This window comes from Salvia hispanica, chromosome 4 (genome assembly GCF_029641045.1).
Source record: "Salvia hispanica isolate PSC_SH4W2 chromosome 4, Shi_PSC_v1, whole genome shotgun sequence".
NCBI classification, from domain to species: domain Eukaryota; kingdom Viridiplantae; phylum Streptophyta; class Magnoliopsida; order Lamiales; family Lamiaceae; genus Salvia; species Salvia hispanica.
The window spans coordinates 18,174,075-18,196,096 of record NC_142695.1 but is presented as its reverse complement, the minus strand read 5'-3'; the positions used below and the strand labels follow the sequence as shown (position 1 = coordinate 18,196,096).

General features: G+C 40.7%; 3 protein-coding genes, 1 long non-coding RNA gene and 1 other non-coding gene across 5 annotated transcripts; 3 read left to right on the top strand and 2 right to left on the bottom strand.

The window, feature by feature from the left end:
* Positions 1-1,380: 1,380 nt before the first annotated feature.
* On the top strand, positions 1,381-2,785 carry LOC125191824 (uncharacterized). Its single transcript, XR_016137640.1, has 3 exons — positions 1,381-1,592; positions 1,693-1,929; positions 2,618-2,785. It is a non-coding gene; the product is annotated as an uncharacterized LOC125191824 (long non-coding RNA).
* A 141-nt stretch (positions 2,786-2,926) lies between these two features.
* LOC125196262 (bifunctional riboflavin biosynthesis protein RIBA 1, chloroplastic-like) lies at positions 2,927-6,710 on the bottom strand. The gene is made up of 7 exons (XM_048094710.2): positions 6,482-6,710; positions 5,758-6,139; positions 5,462-5,683; positions 4,840-5,162; positions 3,969-4,098; positions 3,556-3,852; positions 2,927-3,455 (listed from the first exon to the last, which is right to left on the bottom strand). The coding sequence occupies exons 1-7, from the start codon at positions 6,529-6,531 to the stop codon at positions 3,192-3,194; spliced, it is 1,668 nt and encodes a 555-aa protein (XP_047950667.1). The 5' UTR covers positions 6,532-6,710; the 3' UTR covers positions 2,927-3,191.
* Positions 6,711-11,193: 4,483 nt separating this feature from the next.
* Positions 11,194-14,122, bottom strand: LOC125192226 (dicarboxylate transporter 2.1, chloroplastic-like). Its single transcript, XM_048089740.2, has 4 exons — positions 13,165-14,122; positions 12,463-12,776; positions 11,695-12,143; positions 11,194-11,524 (listed from the first exon to the last, which is right to left on the bottom strand). Exons 1-4 carry the CDS (start codon positions 14,095-14,097, stop codon positions 11,409-11,411), a joined length of 1,812 nt encoding a protein of 603 aa, XP_047945697.2. The 5' UTR covers positions 14,098-14,122; the 3' UTR covers positions 11,194-11,408.
* Positions 14,123-17,980: 3,858 nt separating this feature from the next.
* Positions 17,981-18,623, top strand: LOC125191969 (small ribosomal subunit protein uS9-like). Its single transcript, XM_048089411.2, has one exon. It carries the CDS (start codon positions 18,053-18,055, stop codon positions 18,491-18,493), a length of 441 nt encoding a protein of 146 aa, XP_047945368.1. The 5' UTR covers positions 17,981-18,052; the 3' UTR covers positions 18,494-18,623.
* Positions 18,624-21,027: 2,404 nt separating this feature from the next.
* On the top strand, positions 21,028-21,112 carry TRNAM-CAU (transfer RNA methionine (anticodon CAU)). Its single transcript is given in 2 exon segments — positions 21,028-21,065; positions 21,077-21,112. It is a non-coding gene; the product is annotated as a tRNA-Met (tRNA).
* Positions 21,113-22,022: the final 910 nt, after the last annotated feature.

Here is a 22,022-nt window from a genome sequence, read left to right as displayed (position 1 = left end):
GTACTCTTCATAAGATAAAAGAGGTTCACAAGACAACGAAAGATCATGAGGATTTAAAGGAGTGTTTAACATAGGTCACTCGTTACTGATCATTTTTCCTATGACCTATTAGTACAAAATACTACAACATAAGCACAGCGGAAGGAGTTGTAACCATATGGTCATGTGTATGAAGACACATGCCACGAAAATCCTACAAAAGAGATGAGACGACCACCAACTCCACTCAGCCACTAGTTCATCACTTGCTCAACCTGCACATTTAGAAATACATGCAGGGCAGTACTCAGTGAACACATTGCCGAAAGATACACATATAAGAAAAAGTTATTATCATGCCATCACAGTAACACGCGGGGGTTTTTCTTAAAGGCCCGAGCTTACTAAGTTCATTTTCAAAAAGTTCGCTTGATCAAGCTAAGTTCATTCCATCAATCCGCCATATCTGATAGTTCATTGTGTGTCGGGAAGGTGGCCACCTTCCACGATCACATTGACCGGCCAACCCTTACGATGACTCACGGTCCATTCCTTTGTGTACACTAACTCGAATAGGATCTTGGTCCTATTGGAGCCGAATTCGTTCCATTCATTCATTCATTTGGCATCGCCAAGCAGATAGGCATCAGAAAACAAATAATTTATGGTACGGTAACATTTAAAAAAAAGTAAGTGCAATTTTATCAAACAAAAATCATTTCATATATTTGATAATTTTATCCACACTTAATGTGTTGGATATAAAGCCCGCCTCGATGCTTCCCAATAAAGTACTATTTCTCTACACAAGCTCGGCTTTGCAAGCAAACTCCTTGTACGCACCCTTCTTGAAAGAGGATATTCATTCAATTAGTCTTGAATACATACATAAGGTGCATGACATGAAATGGTCCTACATGGAAATGCATCCTATGCTCGAGGTTCGATCAAGATAACTTCAAAAGAGACTTCAAAGTAATTGGCAATTATTTGGGAGAGAACTCATTAAGCACATACATTCCTATCTTTAAGAAATTAATTAAGAAGATTAAAGTTTAATCAAATCTAGAGATTCAACTAAAAGAAAAATAATTAATCACAAGATTAATTACTTAAACACCTCAACAACTCGAAACAAATCAACAACGCAACTAGAACATCAAACCAACAATTTAGTAAATAAAAGTCCATTTCTTCACTTAGGCTCCAAGGCCCAAAATTCCCTTTTTCTTCTAAGATTTTCGGCCCAAACTAAAAGAAATAATAGACCATACCACAAGAAATTAATTGGCCCATAGGGAGGCCCGAATCCTAAATAATTAGTAAACTCTACCTCTTTATACAAAATATTATAAAGAAAAAAAAGAATGGAAGGGGGCGCCTCCTTTCTCCCCCCCTAACCTCACGCTACTCTCTCATCTCTCTTGCCACTCCCCGCGCCGGCCATGGCGCGGGCGACGCCAGCCGCCGGTCGCGGCTCTCTTTCTTCTCTCTTTCCCTCTCTACCTCGGTCTCTCTTTCTCTCTTCTGCCCGGAGGCGGCCACTCTCTCTTAGCTACGGATCTTGACCGCCGGTGGGTAGCACATCGCCGTCGCCACCTCTCTGACTCCAGGTACATCCTCTTCCCCTTTTCTTTTCATCACACACACACACACACACACTCATACACACCTAGGAACACGCTCACATTTCTCTTTACGGTTCAATCTCAGTCACCGAGCTCGCCGAGTGAGCGGGGGAGAGTGCAGCGAGTTTGTCCGGGCAGAGAGGGGGGGGGGCAGCGTTAGGCTGCTCGGGACGACGCAGCGGTGACCGGTCAGCGAGCTCTAGGCCACGGCGGTGTCGCCGGGCAGCAGCGGCGGCGTGTGTGGCTTCCGAACACAGCAGCGACGGCTGCCCGGAAGAGACAGCAGCGGCGGCTGTCCGGCAGAGGCCCTCTCCGCGAAAAGGTAAGTCCTTTACTACTCTTGATTCTTACGGTTGTACGTCTATTAAAATTTTGCAAAGCTTACTTAAGCTAGGCTAGGCTAAGTTGTGTTCATGGATATAAGATTAGGATTTGTAGTTCTACATTCAAAATTCTACCATGCGCATGAAAAGAATGAGTATGTTTTGCGTATTGATGTTGGCATAAAAAAAATGTTTGAAAGAACTACTACCATAATGCAAGCAAAAATGTGATTTAAAACTAGGAAATCAAAATGGTTCAAAGATAGATACCTTGAAGAAGTGAAGGAGGTAATTAGACTTTATTTCCTTGCTTGAAAGATTCGATATCCTCAATCGAAGGAGAACTATGATGATAGATATTTTGTGTGGTGAAACAAAGGAATTACTAATGGAGTGAGGATGGTATTTATAGAGGAATTAGGAGCAATGAAATCCATGGTTAAACACTTGATTCATATGTGGAAGTGAAATGTCCAAAGGTTATGGACTTTTTGCCATAAGAGGCAAGTTGGCTAATCAACCATTCCTTTTACTTAAAAAGGAAAGAATATTATGTCTCGTCACTTAAAAAGACGCGAGCCGTCGTTTGGAAAACGTGAGCCGCCGTTTGATTTTGCGTGTTTGATGTGATTTGATTTCGTCGATCGTCTCATCTTGATTTAACACGCTTCTTATCCATTCGTGTAGGTATCGGGATTCAAGGCGTGACTATTGAGCAAGATCCGAAGGGCATGGAGAGTATTTTATTTTTAGTAAATCTTTACTTAAACGTTGAATTCGTGTACGGGCTTTTTATTTGAAACTCGGTCTTCACAAACGGACTTTTATTAGAGCAAACTTTATATTGAAATATTATTATTTTTATTCACTACTTAAAATATACTTCACAACGATTAATCATAACAAGAAGTAATAATAAAAAAAAATTAGACGCGAAACTTATATATATATATATAGATCGATTTTTCTAAGTCTTAGCGTAAAAAAAAGTCGGGGTGTTTAAAACATTCTCCTATACAAGCAATGGAGCTTCAAATCTTGATCGAGTCATCAATTATACACTTTCGACAACGAAATAAGGTGGATAAATCCAAGCTAGTTATTATTAGGTGTATACATTACATTTGCTAATATCTATTATACCTTATGATTATGATCCAATTATAAGGTAGTGTACAGCCAAGCAAAAAAAATAAGAATGATGGTCAAGAATTTCTCTTCAAGGAAGAACATCAGATGGTGCAGCGGGGCTTCTCTTCAATTACGAGTCTGATGCAGCTGCGGTTTCACCACTTGTTCGTCCATTCTTGTTGCTGATGAGCGCTGGATTGCCATTGGCGTCTAAACCATAATCGTGGCCCATTTTGGCACGTTTTGTCTCTAGATATCTCTCGTTATCCTTGGTGATTGGGGTCACAAGGGGAACCCTGCCCGCAACAGCCAAACCATAACCCTTGAGCCCGATGTACTTTGCAGGATTGTTCGTCATCAGCTTCATAGTTCTAACCCCAAGATCTCTCAGTATCTGCACAAAGATTACACAACCATAAGTAATCTGTATGTTGTTTAATAAGACATCACCTGTGCAACAATTTCATACAGCATGATGTTTGATAAGAAATTACCTGTGCACCAATTCCATATTCCCTCGAATCAACAGGCAAACCCAACTCCTCATTTGCCTCCACAGTGTCACGCCCAGCATCTTGCAAATTGTAAGCTCGGAGTTTGTGGCCTAAACCGATTCCCCTCCCCTCATGACCACGGAGGTAAACCAGAACACCCCTCCCAGCTGCCTCAATCTGTTGCATGGCAAGTGACAGCTGGTTTCCACAATCACATCTGGCTGAACCGAATATATCGCCAGTAAGACATTCTGAGTGTACTCTAACAAGAACGTCTTGTCCATCACCAATTTCACCCTGTTGTAATAATGACGTTGTGAGATTGTGGCATTCTAGAAGAATAAAGCTAAAAGCAGGGAGTTGTTGTGACTGAAAATATGCATTATGTCGTCAAAGTATTGTATCGCACTAACCTTAACCATTGCAATGTGTTCAATCCCATCTATAACGGACCTGTAACAATGGGCCGTAAATGGACCCCACATAGTTGGTATACGAGCAGCGGAAGCACGCTCCACTAACCTATCCCTTTTTCTCCTATATCTGCAAAAGACAGAGTGTCGGGCCTTCTTAATAAAGCTTCAAAACACAATCGTCCACTCAGAAAACCAGATGCAAGGAAATGAGAGGGAATTAATGGCAAAGTTAGCTCAATAAAATCAAACCATATCCCTATTTATCAATAGTTCGCTACAGATCTAGTCTAATAGACACAATCACAAGAAGAATTAAGCAGAATCATAGCATGTATTCTAGTGGTTTCTGATTGCATTCTTCTTTTGCGCATGCATCATTTTGTTTAAGAGGAAGTCAATTTAATGTACTCCATTAAGGATCTAACAAAAAGTCAAAATCAAATCGTACACTACAAAGAAAGTACATAGATGAACCATGCCTAGAGAGAAATAGAAGATGTCTCGATGTCATTGTAATCAAATAGTTTTATCACAAATTAGTACTCCACTTAATGCAAAAATGCCACAAAATCAACATCGGGGAAAAAATATAATGAGAATCGCAGTTTGCGTAATACTGCAAACAAGTGAGTTGGATGAATGTGACTACTTGAAACTTAGAAGCCACTATTGATGATGATAAGAGTAAAGAAATGCTGAGCTAAATGAATAGATAGCATTGCAATACTGCTACTGTTCTAATAAAATAAAGATATGAAGAACAACATCATCATCTTAATTCCATCCCGTTTAAGTTTAGTAATGATAAACAAGGTTCATTTAGAAATAAAGGCACCATAAAATTTACGAAAAGAAGCTTGTCAAGTACCTTATCAGATCAGCAATAGATATGATTTTCAAGTTCTCTTGCTGAACAAATTGCATCAGCCTAGGTAATCTTGCCATGGAGCCATCATCGTCTACAATCTCACATAAAACTCCTGCAGGGTCAGACCCAGCTAACATAGCAAGGTCAACAGCTGCTTCTGTGTGTCCTGCTCTTTTAAGGACACCGCCTTCCCTGTACTTCAGTGGAAATATGTGTCCTGGGCGATTGAAATCCTCAGGCTTTGAATCTTTCGATGCAAGAGCCAATATTGTGGTTGCACGGTCACGTGCTGAGACACCGGTAGTGGTACCATGTTTCGCATCCTACAAAAGTAGAGTTAGTTATGCTATCTCGGACACATCTTCTCTAGTATTTTATCAAACAGAAGCTTTGAGATACCATGTGTCCATCTCTGAATTTTGCAGAAACGTGTGTGTGCACTGTACACATTAAACATGAACCTATATTGCAGCAACAGCTTCACATATACACTGCTTCCAAAAACTTATATTGGAAAGAATCGCATACTAAGCAAGTGAATGGGTACAAAATAGTAAATACAGAAGCAAACAAGAAGAAGAAGGACACGCTACAATCAGGTTATAGCAGAGAAACAACTTACGACTGAAACGGTGAATGCAGTACAGAGCTTCTCCTCGTTTTCCTTGTGATTTACCATCAAGGGAAGCTGCAGCCTCTCCAAGTCTTCCTCCTTCATGCTCACACAAACTATTCCAGTTCCGTACTTCACAAAGAATGCCATAGCCTCTGGGGTAACTTTCGATGCAGCCATTATAAGATCTCCTTCATTCTCTCTGTCTTCATCATCGACGACCACAACCATCTGCATTGCCAATCATCAGTAAGAAACTACTAAATCCACATCCACCAATAACAAGATCCATGAAAAAATCTAACCTTTCCTTCACGGATGTCTTTAATAGCCTCAGGAATACTAGAGAAACCTTCTGATGGCATGTCCAGGTCAAATTCATCACTTTCAAGAGGAAACCCACTAGCTGTAGGAGCCATATCAGCTGCAAGTGCTCCTAATGCTACGGAATCAGATTGTATCTCAACTCCACCAGATAAATCACTGATGAGAGCGTTACTTGCAACATCAGAGCCAGCCGATTGCGGACCATTACCATTCTCTGCTGAGAACAGCGCTGACCTAATTTTCCCACAAGCCTTGACTCTAAAACTGTCAAATTTGGCATTGGGCTGTTTCAAGACTTCTACACCATGACCATTCACATACTGAATATTTCCTCGTAGCAGACCATTGAACAGTCTGGAACTGTTAAATTCCCCAGAAATTCAAAGTTAGCCCAAAAAATCTTAACAAGGGGGAAAACTTGGACAGATGCACATCTTCTGTCGCAGCAAACAAAGGCAACATATGATTCTGCTTATGTCAGATAGGATGATCACCATACAAAGTCCAAAAATCTAAGAAGCCAGGTGCTTTCGCCAAACACAATGAAGAGAAAGCCATTCAATTGGATGGATTAAAAACACAAAGAATGCAACTTTTAAAAGAAGAAGCAGAAGCAGAAGAAAGAGGAATCCAGATGAAATTAATCCATAAAGAAGGAATAACAGCAAACGCAGCACCGGAAGAGTATAAAGAAACACTAACCCAGAGCGAGAAAGCGAAGTCGAAGTGCAAGAAAAATTAATGGAAGCCATTGTTTTCGTCTACGGTTGAAAGGGTTCCCAAGAAATTGATAAATATGAAAAAGAAGACTGAATGATTTCCGCGTATGGATCAGGCAGGTTCTGAACTGTTGATGGAATCAGGTTGGATAGAGCTGGATGAACGTTGATTTCACTAGTTTGGCTGTATGTCGGTGGCTGATTTATACTACTCCTATTAATGATTTACAAACCTACTTTTCTTAGAAGAATGAAATAAAAAAGACAAAGAAATAAAACTTTTTTTTTGTATTGTAGGAGTACTTTTTTTTTTTGGTAATCATCCCCGTGTGCTAATCAAAATGTTTTGACTTAGGATTTTGGGAGAATTTAGAGTTATTCTTTTATTTCATGAAATAAACCAGATTATCTCTAATTACTGTTCGATATTAAGTACAGAGTTTCATTTATCTAATTAAATAATATTCTCATAATTCAATATTATGTAATTTAGAATTACCAATTTTGTGATGCATCATGCATATATATTTATTTTAGATTGGAGTAGTACTATAAGATACGGTAGAATTTAGAAGTAGCCAAAAGTCACAAAACTCATTTAAGGGCATCCACGAGGGGGCGGACTAAGCCCCGCCCTAAGGGCATCCGCAATGGTGCAGACGATGCATCATCAATCACATCGTCCGCCACTGCAGCATCGCGGATGATGGGTTAACCATCGTCCGCGGACGATGCGCGGAGGATACCCCATCGTCCGTCGCATCGTCCGCCACTGTGGACGACGCGGACGATGCGACCGACGATGCGACGCGTTTCCGTTTTTTTATTTTATTTTATTAAATTTTCAAAACCTATATATACCTCTCATTTTCACTTCATTTTTCAATCTCTTCACTCTCAAATTCACACTATATTTTCTACATTTCAAGCAAAATGGATTCCGGAGATTACCCAAATCCGAATAGTCCGATGTTCGGTAGTGCACGATGGCCGGGTACAGAACCCGACGAATACCGGTCATTCGACACCAATGCTGAGTACGATCCCTTCAGCACCGACTCGTACGGGCTGTCCGACATGGAGCCTTCTCCCCACCGCCCCTCCGCCGCCGCCGCACCTCGCGGCCGGCCCGCCGCCGCGTCTGGGTCCGCCACCAAGAAGAAGCGGACCAAGGCACGAGCCCAGAAGTTGCCTTCAACGGAGGTGTGTGAAAAGTTCGCCCTGGGAAGGACGAACTACTCCGACACCGAATCCATCATCTTGACGAGATGTTGGATTGATGTTTCGGAGGATCCGGTGTATGCCAACAACTAGAAGGTGATTGCGTATTGGGAGCGCATCGCCGAGAAATACAACGAGGCCAAGCCGGCGTACGCCTACAAGCGCCACAGGGAGCAGCTCCGCAAGCACTGGGATCAAATAAAGAAGCAGGTAAATTTTTTCGCGAGGGAGTACGAGAAGTGCGAGAGGGAGCAGGGCAGTGGCGAGAGTCTCGCGGATGTGCGGGACAAAGCGATGCAGTCGTACATTTCATTGTACGGCGATTTCAAGCACTACCAGTGCTGGGCGCTCTTGAGGGACAAGCAGAAGTTCGTTGGTGGTGTGATTCCCCCATCGACGGCGGCGAGGAGGAGGGCGTCGAAGCGCACCTTCGCTGATTATACAAGTAGCGATAGCGGCCCGTCTCCAATGGACCTCAACAATCCGGTATTCGAGGATGAGAGTTCCGGCACACCGATGTCCTCCCGGCGTCCCACTGGCGTCAAGGCTGCCAAGGGCAAGGGCAAGGCCACATCCTCCTCCGCCGCGCCACCTGACCAAGCCCCGTCGCCGACCCCGAGTTCGACACCGTCCGCGACTTCGACTGCGGCCCATGCCTACTCGGATTTGGCGGCCTCCTCCGACTACAGGACGTTGTTGGACGCGCACACCGCCCTTATGCAGACGACCAACCCGGCTCAAATCGAAGGCATCCAGCGGATGATCGATGGCCTCAGCCGCAAGTTGAGACTACTCTAGACTAGCCTCCTTTTTTTGTATTTAGTGCTTTTTTTTTATTTCTTAATTTGTAACTTTTTTTTTAATTAAGTAAATTTAGAATTTCCCTTTAATTGTGTTGCTTTTATATGTTTATTTTTATTTACATTTGCAAACATAAAAATATAAATACAAAATAGAAGTAAAATGCTTAGGGCGTCGCTTAGGGCGGGCTATAGTCCACCCCACTGCAGGTGGAATGGGAGGAGGATAAAATGCTGATGTGGCGGTGCATAGGGTGTCGCTTAGGGCGTCCCACTGTGGATGCCCTAAGTCTTGCCCTATGCACCGCCACATCAACATTTTATCCTCCCCCCTTCCACCTGCAATGGGGCAGACTATAGCCCCCCCTAAGCCCCGCCCTAGCATTTTACTTTTATTTTGTATTTATATAATTTATGCAAATATATCAAGCAAAATAAATAAATAAAAACAACACAATTAAGCAAATCCTACATTTACTTAATTCAATAAAAAGTTACAAAATTAGAAATTAAAAAAAAAAAAGTGCACTACATATAAAAAAACACTGCCTAGTCTAGAGTAGTCCCAACCTGCGGCTGAGGCAATCGATCATCCGCTGGATGCCTTCGATTTGAACCGGGTTGGTCGCCAGCATCAGGGCGTTGTGTGCGTCCAACAACGTCCTGTAGTCGGAGGAGACCACCAAATCCGTGTAGGCATGTGATGCAGCCGAAGACGGGGCCGTGGTCGCGCTCGGGGTCGGGCTTGGGGCCTGGTCAGGCGGCGCCGCGGCGGAGGAGGTCGCCTTGCCCTTGGCCTTGGCAGGCTTGATGCTAGGGGGACGCCGGGAGGACATCGGTGTGTCGGAACCCTCATCCTCGAACACCGGCTTGTTGAGGTCCATTGGAGATGCGCCGCTTTCGCTGCTTGTATAATCAGTGAAGGTGCGCTTCGACGCCCTCTTCTTCGCCGCCGTCGATTGGGGAAGCACACCACCAACGAACTTCTGCTTCTCCTTCAAGAGCGCCCAGGACTGGTAGTGCTTGAATTCGCCGTACAATGACATGTACGATTGCACCGCTTTGTCGCGCACATCCGATAGACTCTCGCCGCAGGCCTGCTCCCTCTCGTACTTGTCATACTCCCCCGCGAACAAATTGACCTGCTTCTTTATTTGGTCTCAGTGCTTGCGGAGCTGCTCCAGTTGGCGCTTGTAGATGGTCAGCGGCTTGGACGCGTTGTATTTTTCGGCGATGCACTCCCAATACGCAGTAACCTTCTGGTTGTTGACAAACACCGGATCAACCGGGGCGTAGTTCGTCCTTCCCGGGGCGAACTCTTCACACACCGCCGTTTGCGGCAACTTCTGGGCTCGTGCCTTGGTCCGCTTCTTCTTGATGGCGGAGCCCGACGCGGCGGCGGCGGCGGGTGTGCAGTTGGGAGAAGGCTCCATGTCTGACAGCCCGTACGAGTCCGTGCTGAAGTCGAGATCGTATGGGGCATTGGTGTCGAATGGTCGGTATTCATCGGGTTCTGTACCCGACCATCGTGCACCACCGAACATCGGACTATTCGGACTTGGGTAATCTCCGGGATTCATTTTGTTTGAAATGTAGAAAATGTAGTGTGAATTTGAGAGTGAAATGAGTGAAAAATGAAGTGAAAAGTGAGAGGTATATATAGGTTTCGAAAATTGAATAAAATTAAATAATAACCGAAAACGCATCGCCTTCGTCCGTCGCATCGTCCGCGACACCACATTGGCGTACGATGCGACGGACGATGAGGCATCATCCGCGCTTCGTCCGCGGACGATGGAGAGGCCATCGTCCGCGATGCCACAGTGGCGGACGATGCGACGGACGATGCATCGTCCGTCGCATCGTCCGCCCCATTGTGGATGCTCTAACTCTCTGCATCCCACACCTCAACTAATGTGATTGATTTCTTTGTAGCCATTGTTTTGAGATAAATCTCCATTTAACTACTCCCTCCGTCCCCGATTAGGAGTCTCATTTTGACCGGGCACGGGTTTTAAGAAATGTAAAGAAAAGTTGGTTGAAAAAGTTAGTGGAATGTGGGACCCATTTTTTATCTTGGTTTTATAATAAAATGTGAGTGGATTGAGTTAGTGGAATGTGGGACCTACTTACTATTTATGGTAAAAATGAAGTGTGACTCTTAATTGGGGACGGACCGAAATGGAAAAGTGTGACTCTTAATCAGGGACGGATGAAGTATTTATTACTATCATTTTTCCCAAAAACGTGCTAAAAAGTTGTCAATCACTTCAACTGGGACAGAAAAATATATGAAAGTATTTGAGAAAAAAATTCTTTCATCCCATAGTCATATGTCTTTTTAGATTATATCATTATAGTTAAATTATTTCAAGTTGTTTTATTAGTGAATTGATAAACTATTATCGGTAATGGTCACATACATTCAAGTAAAATTGTAAAAAAATGAATCATTTGAATTATTTGGGTAAACAATAATGATAAGTACATTATCCAATGCCTTCATGTTCGTAATAATGAATGAAGATATTCTTTTCCCCCACCTTTTTTATGATAAATTTGCAACGAAAGAGTAAGGACCCTAATTCACCATTCGATTTCCTTCTAGGTTGAAAACCGCAACTTGTAAGACCTTGCATGATAGTAATACTTTACAGTGACAGAACAAAAAAAGAAAAAGGAAACCAGAAGAGCTCTTTTTTCTCTTCTTTTTTGCTCATCAACTCAATGCATTTCAAGTTTGTTCGAGGAAGATAAATAATTTCCTTTTTGAATTTAGACAATGCCTAAGAAAGAGGTCAAACCTATCAGCTAAAGCTTTCTCAGGTTCCAAAAACTTTCTCAGAGCATGGATCAGATACCAAAAACTTACTTACACAATGTCTGAAATCAATAGAGTCCCAAGAACTTCCACCAAAAACCCCCGACGACTCCCCATATCACCGCGTTAACAAGGGCCATGATAAACCCGTACTTGAACACATCTGGAAGATCCACATAACCAGCTGTTCACACAAGGTGCAGAAACACTAGTTAAGTCAAAATATCTAAGAAAAAGCAGCACTCTAGAATGAGAGCTATAAACAACTATCTCATCAGTGCATAAAATTTAGACGGGGGAAAAGGTAGAATTTTGAGGAGACGCAAAACTCGTAGAAGAGAAGAGTAGCTGTACCTCCGAAATAAACAGCAGCTTGACCACTGCTATAATGTGTCAAAGCGCCAAATAGATTGGTATTGTAAGCTAGAGCCAGTGCTGCTAGAACGCCTGGAACTCCGGATGCCAAATGCATGGCAAGAAATGCAGAGTACAGCGCTCCGACATGGCCAGTTTGACTTGCAAATAGGTAGTGGATACAGAAGTACGCAGCTTGAAGCACGCCAAAAGCAGCTGGCCAACTCAGTGACAATGACTGCAGTGCTTTGGCTACACAAGTAGACATCCAGCTCACAATGCCAAGATTTGTCAATTGGCCAGCCATGCCTACCAGAACTGCAAACCATGCCAAAGTGTCCCATGCTGATTTCTCACTTAAGCAGTCATTCCAATCAAGCACTCCCAGTAACAGGAGGATCGAAAGACCAAGCATTGCAGCAACAACACTTGCAATGCCTAGTGCGTCTCTGCATGAATATCATAATCTCATAAATCAATCTATAGTTAACAGGGAACGAAACCACAAAATTCAGTCTAAGGAACACATTAAAGTACGTCTATTGAGTAATCAGCTTCAAACGATGCAAATACAGAAATGGCAAAGAGTGTCGCTCATGGTAGTTGAAGCATATATTATGTCATAGTACTCTATTCTGGCATGGAATCAATGAAAAGTGAAAACAGTCTAGTGAGATTCAGATTTCATATTCCAACAGAAGATGTCTCTATAACAGTAATGAATCAGTATTGTACCAATCATGACCAATTAAAGAAAGTAACACATACCCGAAAATCCACAAAGAAACTGCAAGAAGCATTGTACCGATCATGACCAATTCATTTTTGGTGACAGGTCCCATAAGCTCCAATCTCTTTGCAGCCATTGCAGGGGCGTCAGGTGTATCCTTGATTTCAGGAGGATAAAGCTTATACAAGATGAGTGGTGTAGCCAAAAGAGAGACAAATGCAGGCAAACTTGCTGCCTTGAACCAAGAAACCCATGGACTCGAAATTACAACCCCAAGCTCCTCAGCGAGTTTGAGACACAGCAAATTTTGAGCTGCAGCAGTTAGGAAAAGACCACTAGAGTTACCAGCAGACTGTCACACAACAAAAGAGGAATGCATGAGTAACTGGGAGACAAGTAAGGGACACATTCAAAAACAAATTTGCCGGTGTAGAACACAGATCCTCATATCTTACACAAGATTATCTGATTCATTTTCACTAATTGGGAAGAAGCATAACTACCATTTATTCTCACTTGGTTCGAATATAATTCAGTATTTTCATTAACAAATAGCCAAAATTAGGAAATGCAGTAATACAATAAGCAGCATTCTTCATAGGACTAATGACAGAATCACAAAAACAAGTGATTAAATGCATTTACAATATCAACATTGTTCTTATCCACCCAATTGAGGAATTCCAATTCTTAAACAGATCATAAAACAATGATTAACGATGAAAATGGCAGAAGCAAACCTGAAACTGAGATTGCACTAAATATGAACCGAGCTTCTTCTTGGAGGGGTCTCCGGGATTACTCCCGGCCGACAAGGAGAGCGACTTAATGATGGGCAAGAACACGCCTCCGGCTCTGGCGGTGGTGCTAGGCATTGCCGGCGCAATAAGCGCTTCACTCAGAGTCAAGCCGTATGACAATCCGAGAGTGCTCTTCCCCAACCATTTCACGAAATAGGTGGCAATCCGGTCGCCCAATCCAGTCTTGACGAAGCCGCGGGCGAAGAAGAAGGAGATGACAATGAGCCAAATGACCTCATTAGTGAAGGCGGAGAAGGCGGCGGTGAAGGTGAGCGTTTTGGTGAGAATTGAGGTGGTGAGGCCGATGAAGGCCCAAGCGCCGACGGGGAGGGGGCTGAGGACGAGGCCGGCGATGGTGGAGAGGAAAATTGAGAGCAGTTGCCATGCCTGAGGGGTCACTTCGGGGGGTTTGGGGACGAAGAAGCGGACGACGACTCCGATTGCGACTGAGATTATTAAGGGGATGAGTTTGGCGCCTTGTAGAGGAGGAGATGCGGGTGTCGATTCGGCGGCGGCGGCGGGGGAGAAGATGGGGAGTCTTCTGGGAGTGGTTTTGTGAATGGGGTGGAAAAGGGGGGAATGGGTGGGGGTGTGGATGAAGGGGAGTTTGGGGGTAGATTTGAGGGGGCGGAGATGGGCGGAGGGGCGGAGGCGGGGGAGGGAGAAGCGGGAGAAGGAAGTGGCGGTTGTGGTGGAGGATGAAGAGTAGAGGGCAATGCTCTCCATCAAGATGGGTGAGTGCTGAGATTGCGTCTCTCTCTGTGTGTGATGGAGAGAAGGAAGAAGAGAGAGAGAGGCGGAATCTACGAAGGCAGAAGACCACAGAGAGTGAGGGAAGCGATGGAGCAGCTGCTTTATATGTCCGTTATTCATGAAATGAAATCTAACAACATTGAAATTGCTAAATCTGTTCCTCTGCCTTATCGCCATATTTCTCGGTAACATTTGATTTTGTTTTGTTACATCGCTTTAATAATTTAGTAAAATTATTTAGCATTGTGTAATTGTAAGAAAAATAACTAAGGGGATCCACAATCAAACCCACCCCTTTAGCTCGGAGGATCTCCTGCTCCACTCCTGCTCTATCCCTCACAATCAAATAAAATAATAGTAGTAGCTCATAGTTATATTATTTTATTTGATTGTGAGAGGTGAAGCAGAGTGGAGCATGAGAAGTGGAGCAGGAGATCCGCTCGGCCTTTAGTTAGGGATGTCAATCTAATCCAAAATTCTTGAGTTAGTACAAATAGTCTAATAAAGATTGGTGGATTAGGGCTCTAATTTCACAACCCGAGTAAAAAAACGGGCTAAATAGATTAGCTCATTAGGGTTGGCGGGTTGGCCGTGTGGGTTGTAATTTTTAATTAAAATAGTAATTTTTTTTATATTTTTGAATTTCAAGCGCAACATTTTGTTAATCTTCTCCGATCTTCATTCCGAACCTTCCTACATGGTTCTCCAATATCACCTTCTAAGTTCCACCTTGACTCATTCTTCCGTCATCTGTCATCACTGGCTTATCACTGCCAAAGACAATCAAGACAAAATTGAGAATTAATCTATCAAAATTCCAATTTATGTATTGTTAACAATGAATATGAGCAATGCCAAAAATAATGACACGGATACAAGTTTTAATTCAAATTGAGTACTCTAATTTTAATACTCCCTCCGTCCCAAGGAAGATGACTCCTTCCTTGGGCGGCACGGGGTTTTATGCAACTTTATTTTGTGTGTTGAGAGGAGAGAGTAAAGTAAGAGAGAGGGAATAAAGTAGAGATAAAGGTGTTTCCATTTTAAGTAATGAGTCATCTTGGTTGGGACAAACTAAAAAGGAAAGTGGGTCATTGAAGGTCATCTTCAATGGGACGGAGGGAGTATATCTTTGTTTATAGGAGTATTATAGTAGATCAAGATGAAAGATTCATCTCCAACTATTATTGATGAAAGTCGAAGATTTGAAGGTATTATGTGATTCTAAACCTAAGTATGAAAAATATCTAAAATTTAGAATCAAATTACAGACGAAAAATTTGATTACATGAGTTTGTTTTCGAAAGTTTTTTGGCCCAAATAACCTGATGGGTTAGCACAAAATCCAATAAATTAGGGCTAGAGTTAAAAATTTATAACCCAAATAGCCCGCAATTAAATAGCCTGACAACCCGAGTGGATTGGCCCGAACGCGAACTTGTTAACCTAGTTGACATCCCTATTTAGTAAAACCACTCGATCGAGTGGAAGTCAATGGAATGCGTGGTTTTTCGTTAAACGATACTCCCCCCGTCCACGAATAGGAGTCTCATTTTAGTCCATCCGCAAATAGGAGTCCCGATTCACTTTTACCATAATGGTTATAGGATTCCACCTTCCACTAACTCATTCTACCACATTTCATTTAAAACTAATATATACAAGTGAGACACCTATTCCACTAACTTTTTTTCACCCACTTTTCTTAACATTTCTTAAACCCGTGCTTCCAAAAAATATGACTTCTAGTAGCGGACGGTGGGAGTATAAACTTCTCTATCCAAGGTCCTTGAATACAATGCACACTTGATGCTGATTACTTGGTTTCGTATCATAAAATGTTACATGTTCTATAACAGGTCCAATTCTTAGTTCGAATTTACATTTCTTGAAATTTTAGCAAGATCTATTCAATGCAAAATTGGTTATTTGATTGTCAATTTATTGTAACAACTTCCTTCCCACGTAACCAGACAATTCTAAACCTATTAATGTTGTTCGATTATGTAAATAATAGTAATATGATAGAATTCGCACGGACACGGTCATGAACTTCTATTGAAGAAAAAGCAATGATGATATATAGGAAATGATCATCGATCAACTATGTATATCATATAATCTGGGCTCTCTGACTTTTCTAGCTATGTGCTGTGCGGCTCCACGAACTAAAAGAAGGAATATCGACGAGCTTAATGGTGAACTTATGCTTATTAAGAGTATCCACAATGGGGCGGAGGATGCGACGGACCCGCTCCTTAGTCCACCACTGCAGCACCACGGACTATGCACATTTTATCCTCCGCACCCTATGCATCGTCCGCAGACTATGACACGGAGGATGCATCCTCCGGTCTATCCTCCGCCCCTTAGTCCGCCATTGCAGGAGGTGCGGACTATAGGGCGGAGGATGCACACATTTTTATTTTTATTTTAAATTTTTTTTGTATTTTCTTTTATATATATCACCAATTTTTTTACTTCATTTCACACCTTTCACTCCACTCTCTTCCTCATCTCAATTTCTCTCTAAATTCAATAATGAATTCCGACAATTTTTCATTTTTGCAAGCACAAAAAATAAAAAATAAAAAATAAATATTGACAATAGGATTTGCCTTTAATTATAGTGTTTTTATACTTATTCTTGTTAATTGATATGTTTGCAAAAATAAAAAATAAATATTGTAGTGTTTAAATATTCAAATAATAAATAAAATACTTAGGACGGGGTTTAGGGCGAGCTATAGTCCGCCCTATTGCAGGTGGAAGGGGCGGAGGATAAAATGCTGATGTGGCAGTGCATAAGGCGGGGCTTAGGGCGTCGCATCCTCCGCCCCACTGTGGATGCCCTAAAATGTAACGAAGTAGTAGTATTACATAAAATTAGTCTTAAATTATGAATTTTGGTCTTTGTTATAAGCTAAAATTAATATAAATAATATTGTAGGAGTACGCGGAAGCGTGATAAATTAAAAAAATAAAAGAGAAATTAACAAAGTTTTTAGGTGGAAAAACCCTCTGAATATAGAGGTAAAATACCATCGGCGAGAGAACCAAAAATTTCATTATTAACGGGAATACAAAATATTATCTACGGACTAACAAGATAAGTAGCCTAATGACAAATTCTTTAATAATAGGATAATAAAATCCAAAATAATAAGTAGAGAATGGAGAGAAAATATAAGTAGAGGGAGAGCTATGAATTTGATTGTGAGTGTGGCATTGTGGTGTGGCATTGTGGCGTGTCTTTAGGCAAATTTAGCTAACCACATGAAAACTTAGAGTAGACATCAGTGTGAACACATTTAAGGACTGTAACAATTATAGTCTATGTACAGTCTTAAGTGAATTGGCTAAATTTGCTAGGCATTTAATTTGGGTTTGGATCTCTGTGGCTCCAAGCACAATGTGATAATTTTTTAAAATAAAAAAATTTAATATATAATTTTACTTTCTTTACTTTTTTATAGACTCTCTTCTATATTATTCTTTTTCTTATTTTATTTTTTCTCCATTTTAACTAATTATTATGATTTTTATAAAATAAGTGTGAAAAACGAACTGAGTCATCTTAAATAGGACATATAATATTTTAATATTACAATTTATTATCAAATAAAATGTTATGTGTAACAGTAGCTCCGGTTGTGCTTGGAGCGACAGTAGGGGATCAAATCCATCTAATTATCTATTTTGTTGAAGCAAACAAGCGCAGGGGATCCAAAATTCCAAATCCATCTAATTCTTTATTTTGTTGAAGCAAACCACACGCCAAACTCAATCAAGTTTACAGCTCGACTCATAGAGGAGAGCACCACTACAAAATACAAATAGTATTTTAAGTTTTATTGGGAACAAGTTAATCTCTACCTACCAAACGCTGCTTCTTTGGATAAATCGTTACTACGGCCTTGTGGCCCAATCCAAACTGCAAAGGCCCAATCCAAATAATAACATAGTTTCCCCTCTTTTATTAAAAACTCATCTAGGGTTCAATTTGTTTAGCCATTCAGCCGCAGCCGCAGAGAGACGAAGAGAGAAGAATCTCCAAGAGAGAACTATAGCAGCCATGGCGGCACCCACCGCAAAGGAATCAGTTCAGTGCTTTGGTCGCAAGAAAACCGCAGTGGCGGTCACTCACTGCAAGCGCGGCCGTGGATTGATCAAAATCAACGGCAAACCGATCGAGCTGGTAGAGCCGGAGATCCTCCGGTACAAGGCGTTCGAGCCGATCCTCCTCCTCGGCCGCCACCGCTTCGCCGGAGTGGACATGCGCATCCGCGTCAAAGGCGGAGGTCACACCTCGCAGATCTACGCCATCCGTCAGTCCATCGCCAAGGCGCTCGTTGCCTTCTACCAGAAGTACGTCGATGAGCAGTCGAAGAAGGAGATTAAGGACATCCTCGGTAGGTACGACAGGACGCTGCTCGTCGCCGATCCCAGGCGCTGCGAGCCAAAGAAATTCGGTGGTCGTGGTGCTCGAGCTAGGTTCCAGAAATCGTACCGTTAAATTCCTGGTAGTAGTTACTGCCTTTTAATATCCTTGTTATTGTTAGTATGTTTCTGAACTAAATTCAAGTTGAGATACTGATAGTACTGGTTTATTTTAGTCTTTATCAATGAATTCTGTTGTTTTTTTATGTCTACTGCTGTTGTTACTTTGTCTCTTTTATTGCCTTGGTTAGTTTTGAGCTTGATACTGGTTAGGATAATGTCCAATATTGCCCTGTCTTCCATACAAGGGGTATTATTTATATATGAATTGTTGTCTCACTGTAAATATTGTTGTACAATTCGTTTGATACCTCCACCTAATTGGAATTGGAATTAGAATTCTACAGTATTGAATTTAAAAGAATTGAATTATAATACAATTCCAAATACTTTATTTTCTTTGTTAAACAAAGAAATTTAATTATACTAATTCATATTCCATAGTGTGTGGATGTGTGTGCCTAGTGTGTGCAATGTGCCAGTATGTGAAGGTGCCCAATTATATAACTATTTAGAATTCTAATTATCTATTTTTGATATGAAATTCAAATGGTTGAATTGGGAGGAATTGGAATTGTCATTCATTCCCAGTTCCAAATCCTAAGATTTTGTGATGGCGAACATTGGATTTTGAATTGAAGGCTCAAATTTCAATTTTGCATGCCCAATTTCATGGTATCGAACAGAGCCTTATTGGAGGAAATAAGTCATGTCTAAGAGTGAACACATAATGCTATGGGATGAACTATTCCAAGTTTCCAACGGGCAGTGGTGTTTTTTGTACCATGTGTTGTTTTAGGTTTGACTTCAACTCTACAAGGCAAGATCACCACCCTTACGTTTTCAAACTTGTTTTCGATTCTTTGTTTAGGTGATTGAGAGGTGCATTTTGGTTTTATCATCTCTGCTTTATTCTGCTAGATTGATTATGTTAATGAAGATAGGTTGCCAATTGGCAATTGCTCAATTTGGCGATGATCGGTATTATGGATTAGAGTATATTTTTGGGCCTAATACTTAATCGGTTTGATGGGTTCTAGTTTAGACAAGATTGAGCTTTAGCAGTATTTTCGATTCGTGGTGTTCGGTTTCACCAGCTCTATATTTGTAGTTTCATTTGATTGTGTTTGGATTATTCGTCTCATGATTATGTATCGGAATTATATATGTGTTGTGTTTTGTTTATAAGATTCAATCTTATAACTCAATCTTAGATATATAATCAATTGATAATTAGTCATAACCACGTCCTCCAACTCAATACCTTCATTTCACACATGCATCAATATCATTTGCAATCTCTAGTTTTTCGTTGCTTTCATTATTATTTATCATGCGGAATAAAAAGTAGTATGTGGCATCTTATTTATCATGCGGAATAAAATAACTAAAAATCTAAATTGAATATATAACAATATAAAATACTCCTATAGAGTTTACCACTCATTATAAAATAAAGTAAATTTTAGTAATTAATTTGATATAAACATCATAATTTAATACTTCTAAAACCAAATTGATTTATATCGATCCACGTGCACTGCAATATCGACCCATTTTTTTAAAAGAAAAATAAACTTACTTAGTGTCAATCCCGTGCACTGTAATTACATCGATTCTCTATTTATTAAGAAAAATGGAGAGGTTGCTAAGTGTCCAATATTTTGGTGCAAGATTATAATAATTCCAATACTATAATTCCTCCCTGTATATAAATCTACTAAATCATGAATTTTTAACGCATTCATCATACAAACTACGTCTATCGATGGTTATAGAATAATGCATGCTATACTAAACGTCTAAACCTAAAGGTATTTGTAACAAACTATGCCACTTGCAAGGCAAACTGGAGTATAATTATTTAATTCTCCTCTCATGTTGATCCACGATATCTCGTTGTGATTGCAGCATCTGATCCCTCTAGATCCATTCCCCTGTATTAAGTTGATTTTGTGCTTGAAATTATTGTGAACGAATGTGGATTGCGACTTATAAGGACTGTGTTTTATTTTGTTCATGTCTTAATTTATTGCAATTTATTAAGTGAAAAAAGTTGTCCAATTTTTTGATGTCTAAATTAGTGATTATTTTGACAATTATGTTCTGTATGAAATTTGACCAATTGTTTTTGTAATTGTATTGAAGAATAAATATAAACTATTAAGTAATATTCTGGTATACAACTTATTATTTGAAGAAAAATATAATCTTCCAACACGCTATGTCACGATTCTACCGTTGAATTAAAACTCTGATGACAGAAATTGATATAAATTGAAGACTGTAATATAAATTAAAGTAAATTATTTAATTATTATTGTAGAGAAATTCCAAAGAATTGCGATAAAACTAATAAAATTACATGATATATTTCGCCATTAACCTTTAATTAATGAGCATATTAGATGTTATTCCACGATTATAATATCTAATTTATCTTCACTTGAGAATAAATTAATTTTGAAGCATTAAATTCTACTAATTCGGCATTAGCACAAAAGTAAACCTCCCAAATCTGATTAAAGAAACTGAACAATTAGGCAGCAAGGGGTGGTGGCGCAGTTGGCTAGCGCGTAGGTCTCATAGCTTCTGAGTAATCCTGAGGTCGAGAGTTCGAGCCTCTCTCACCCCACATTATGTTTTTCTTGTTTTTCATCATTTTAATCCTCCGAGGTCGAGAGTCTAATCTAATTACTTTTTCCTAATTTCGATTTTGACTGAATTTCAATTTCCTCTTCATTTCTTTTTTTCTAATTTTCTTACAGCCAAAGTTACTTTCTCTAAATTTTTTTTTAGACCTTTTTGTTGTTTCTTATTTTATTTGGCTACATTGGACTATTTAGTGAATCTGTCACTTAAGTGCTAAGAGTGTTGTCCACTATAGTTGGCCGGGCCAATCCACAAAGTGTGGCCAGACCATAAAATCGTGGCCAGGCCACCAATGTCCATGTTTTTCACTATAGTGGACATGGCCAAATCACCAAAAAGTTTAATTTTTTTTCCATTTTGTTTATATATTAATTCTACTACAATAAAAGTTATTGGACTATAATAATTGAAAAAATGCATAAGAACTAAAATTAAAACAAAATCTTCGTTGTATTATACAAAGGGGTAAAATTATACAACAAAAATTTTCGACTTCTCATAAACTACATTCCCAACGCATATCACGCTCTACCCCCTCCTCCCCTACGATTCCAAACCTCTTCGATCATATCAGCCTGCAATGTCGTATGTGATATTTCTCTCCGCATATCGGCGAACCGTTAGATCAAGTATGCATCACTACACGGTACACCCATCTGCAGTGGGGCGGTTGCAACACCGTGACTCGTACTTGCACCCTCTTCCGGTGCCCAGTTCTCTGCAGAATATCCTTCGTTCTCTATTATCATATTGTGCAATATGATACATGCATACATGATGGAGGCGACATCATTTTCGTGCCTTTATCGAACCGGGCACCGTAGAATGGCCCATCGCGATTGGAGGACACCAAAAGCACGCTCAACGTCCTTCCTAACACTCTCTTGTTTGGC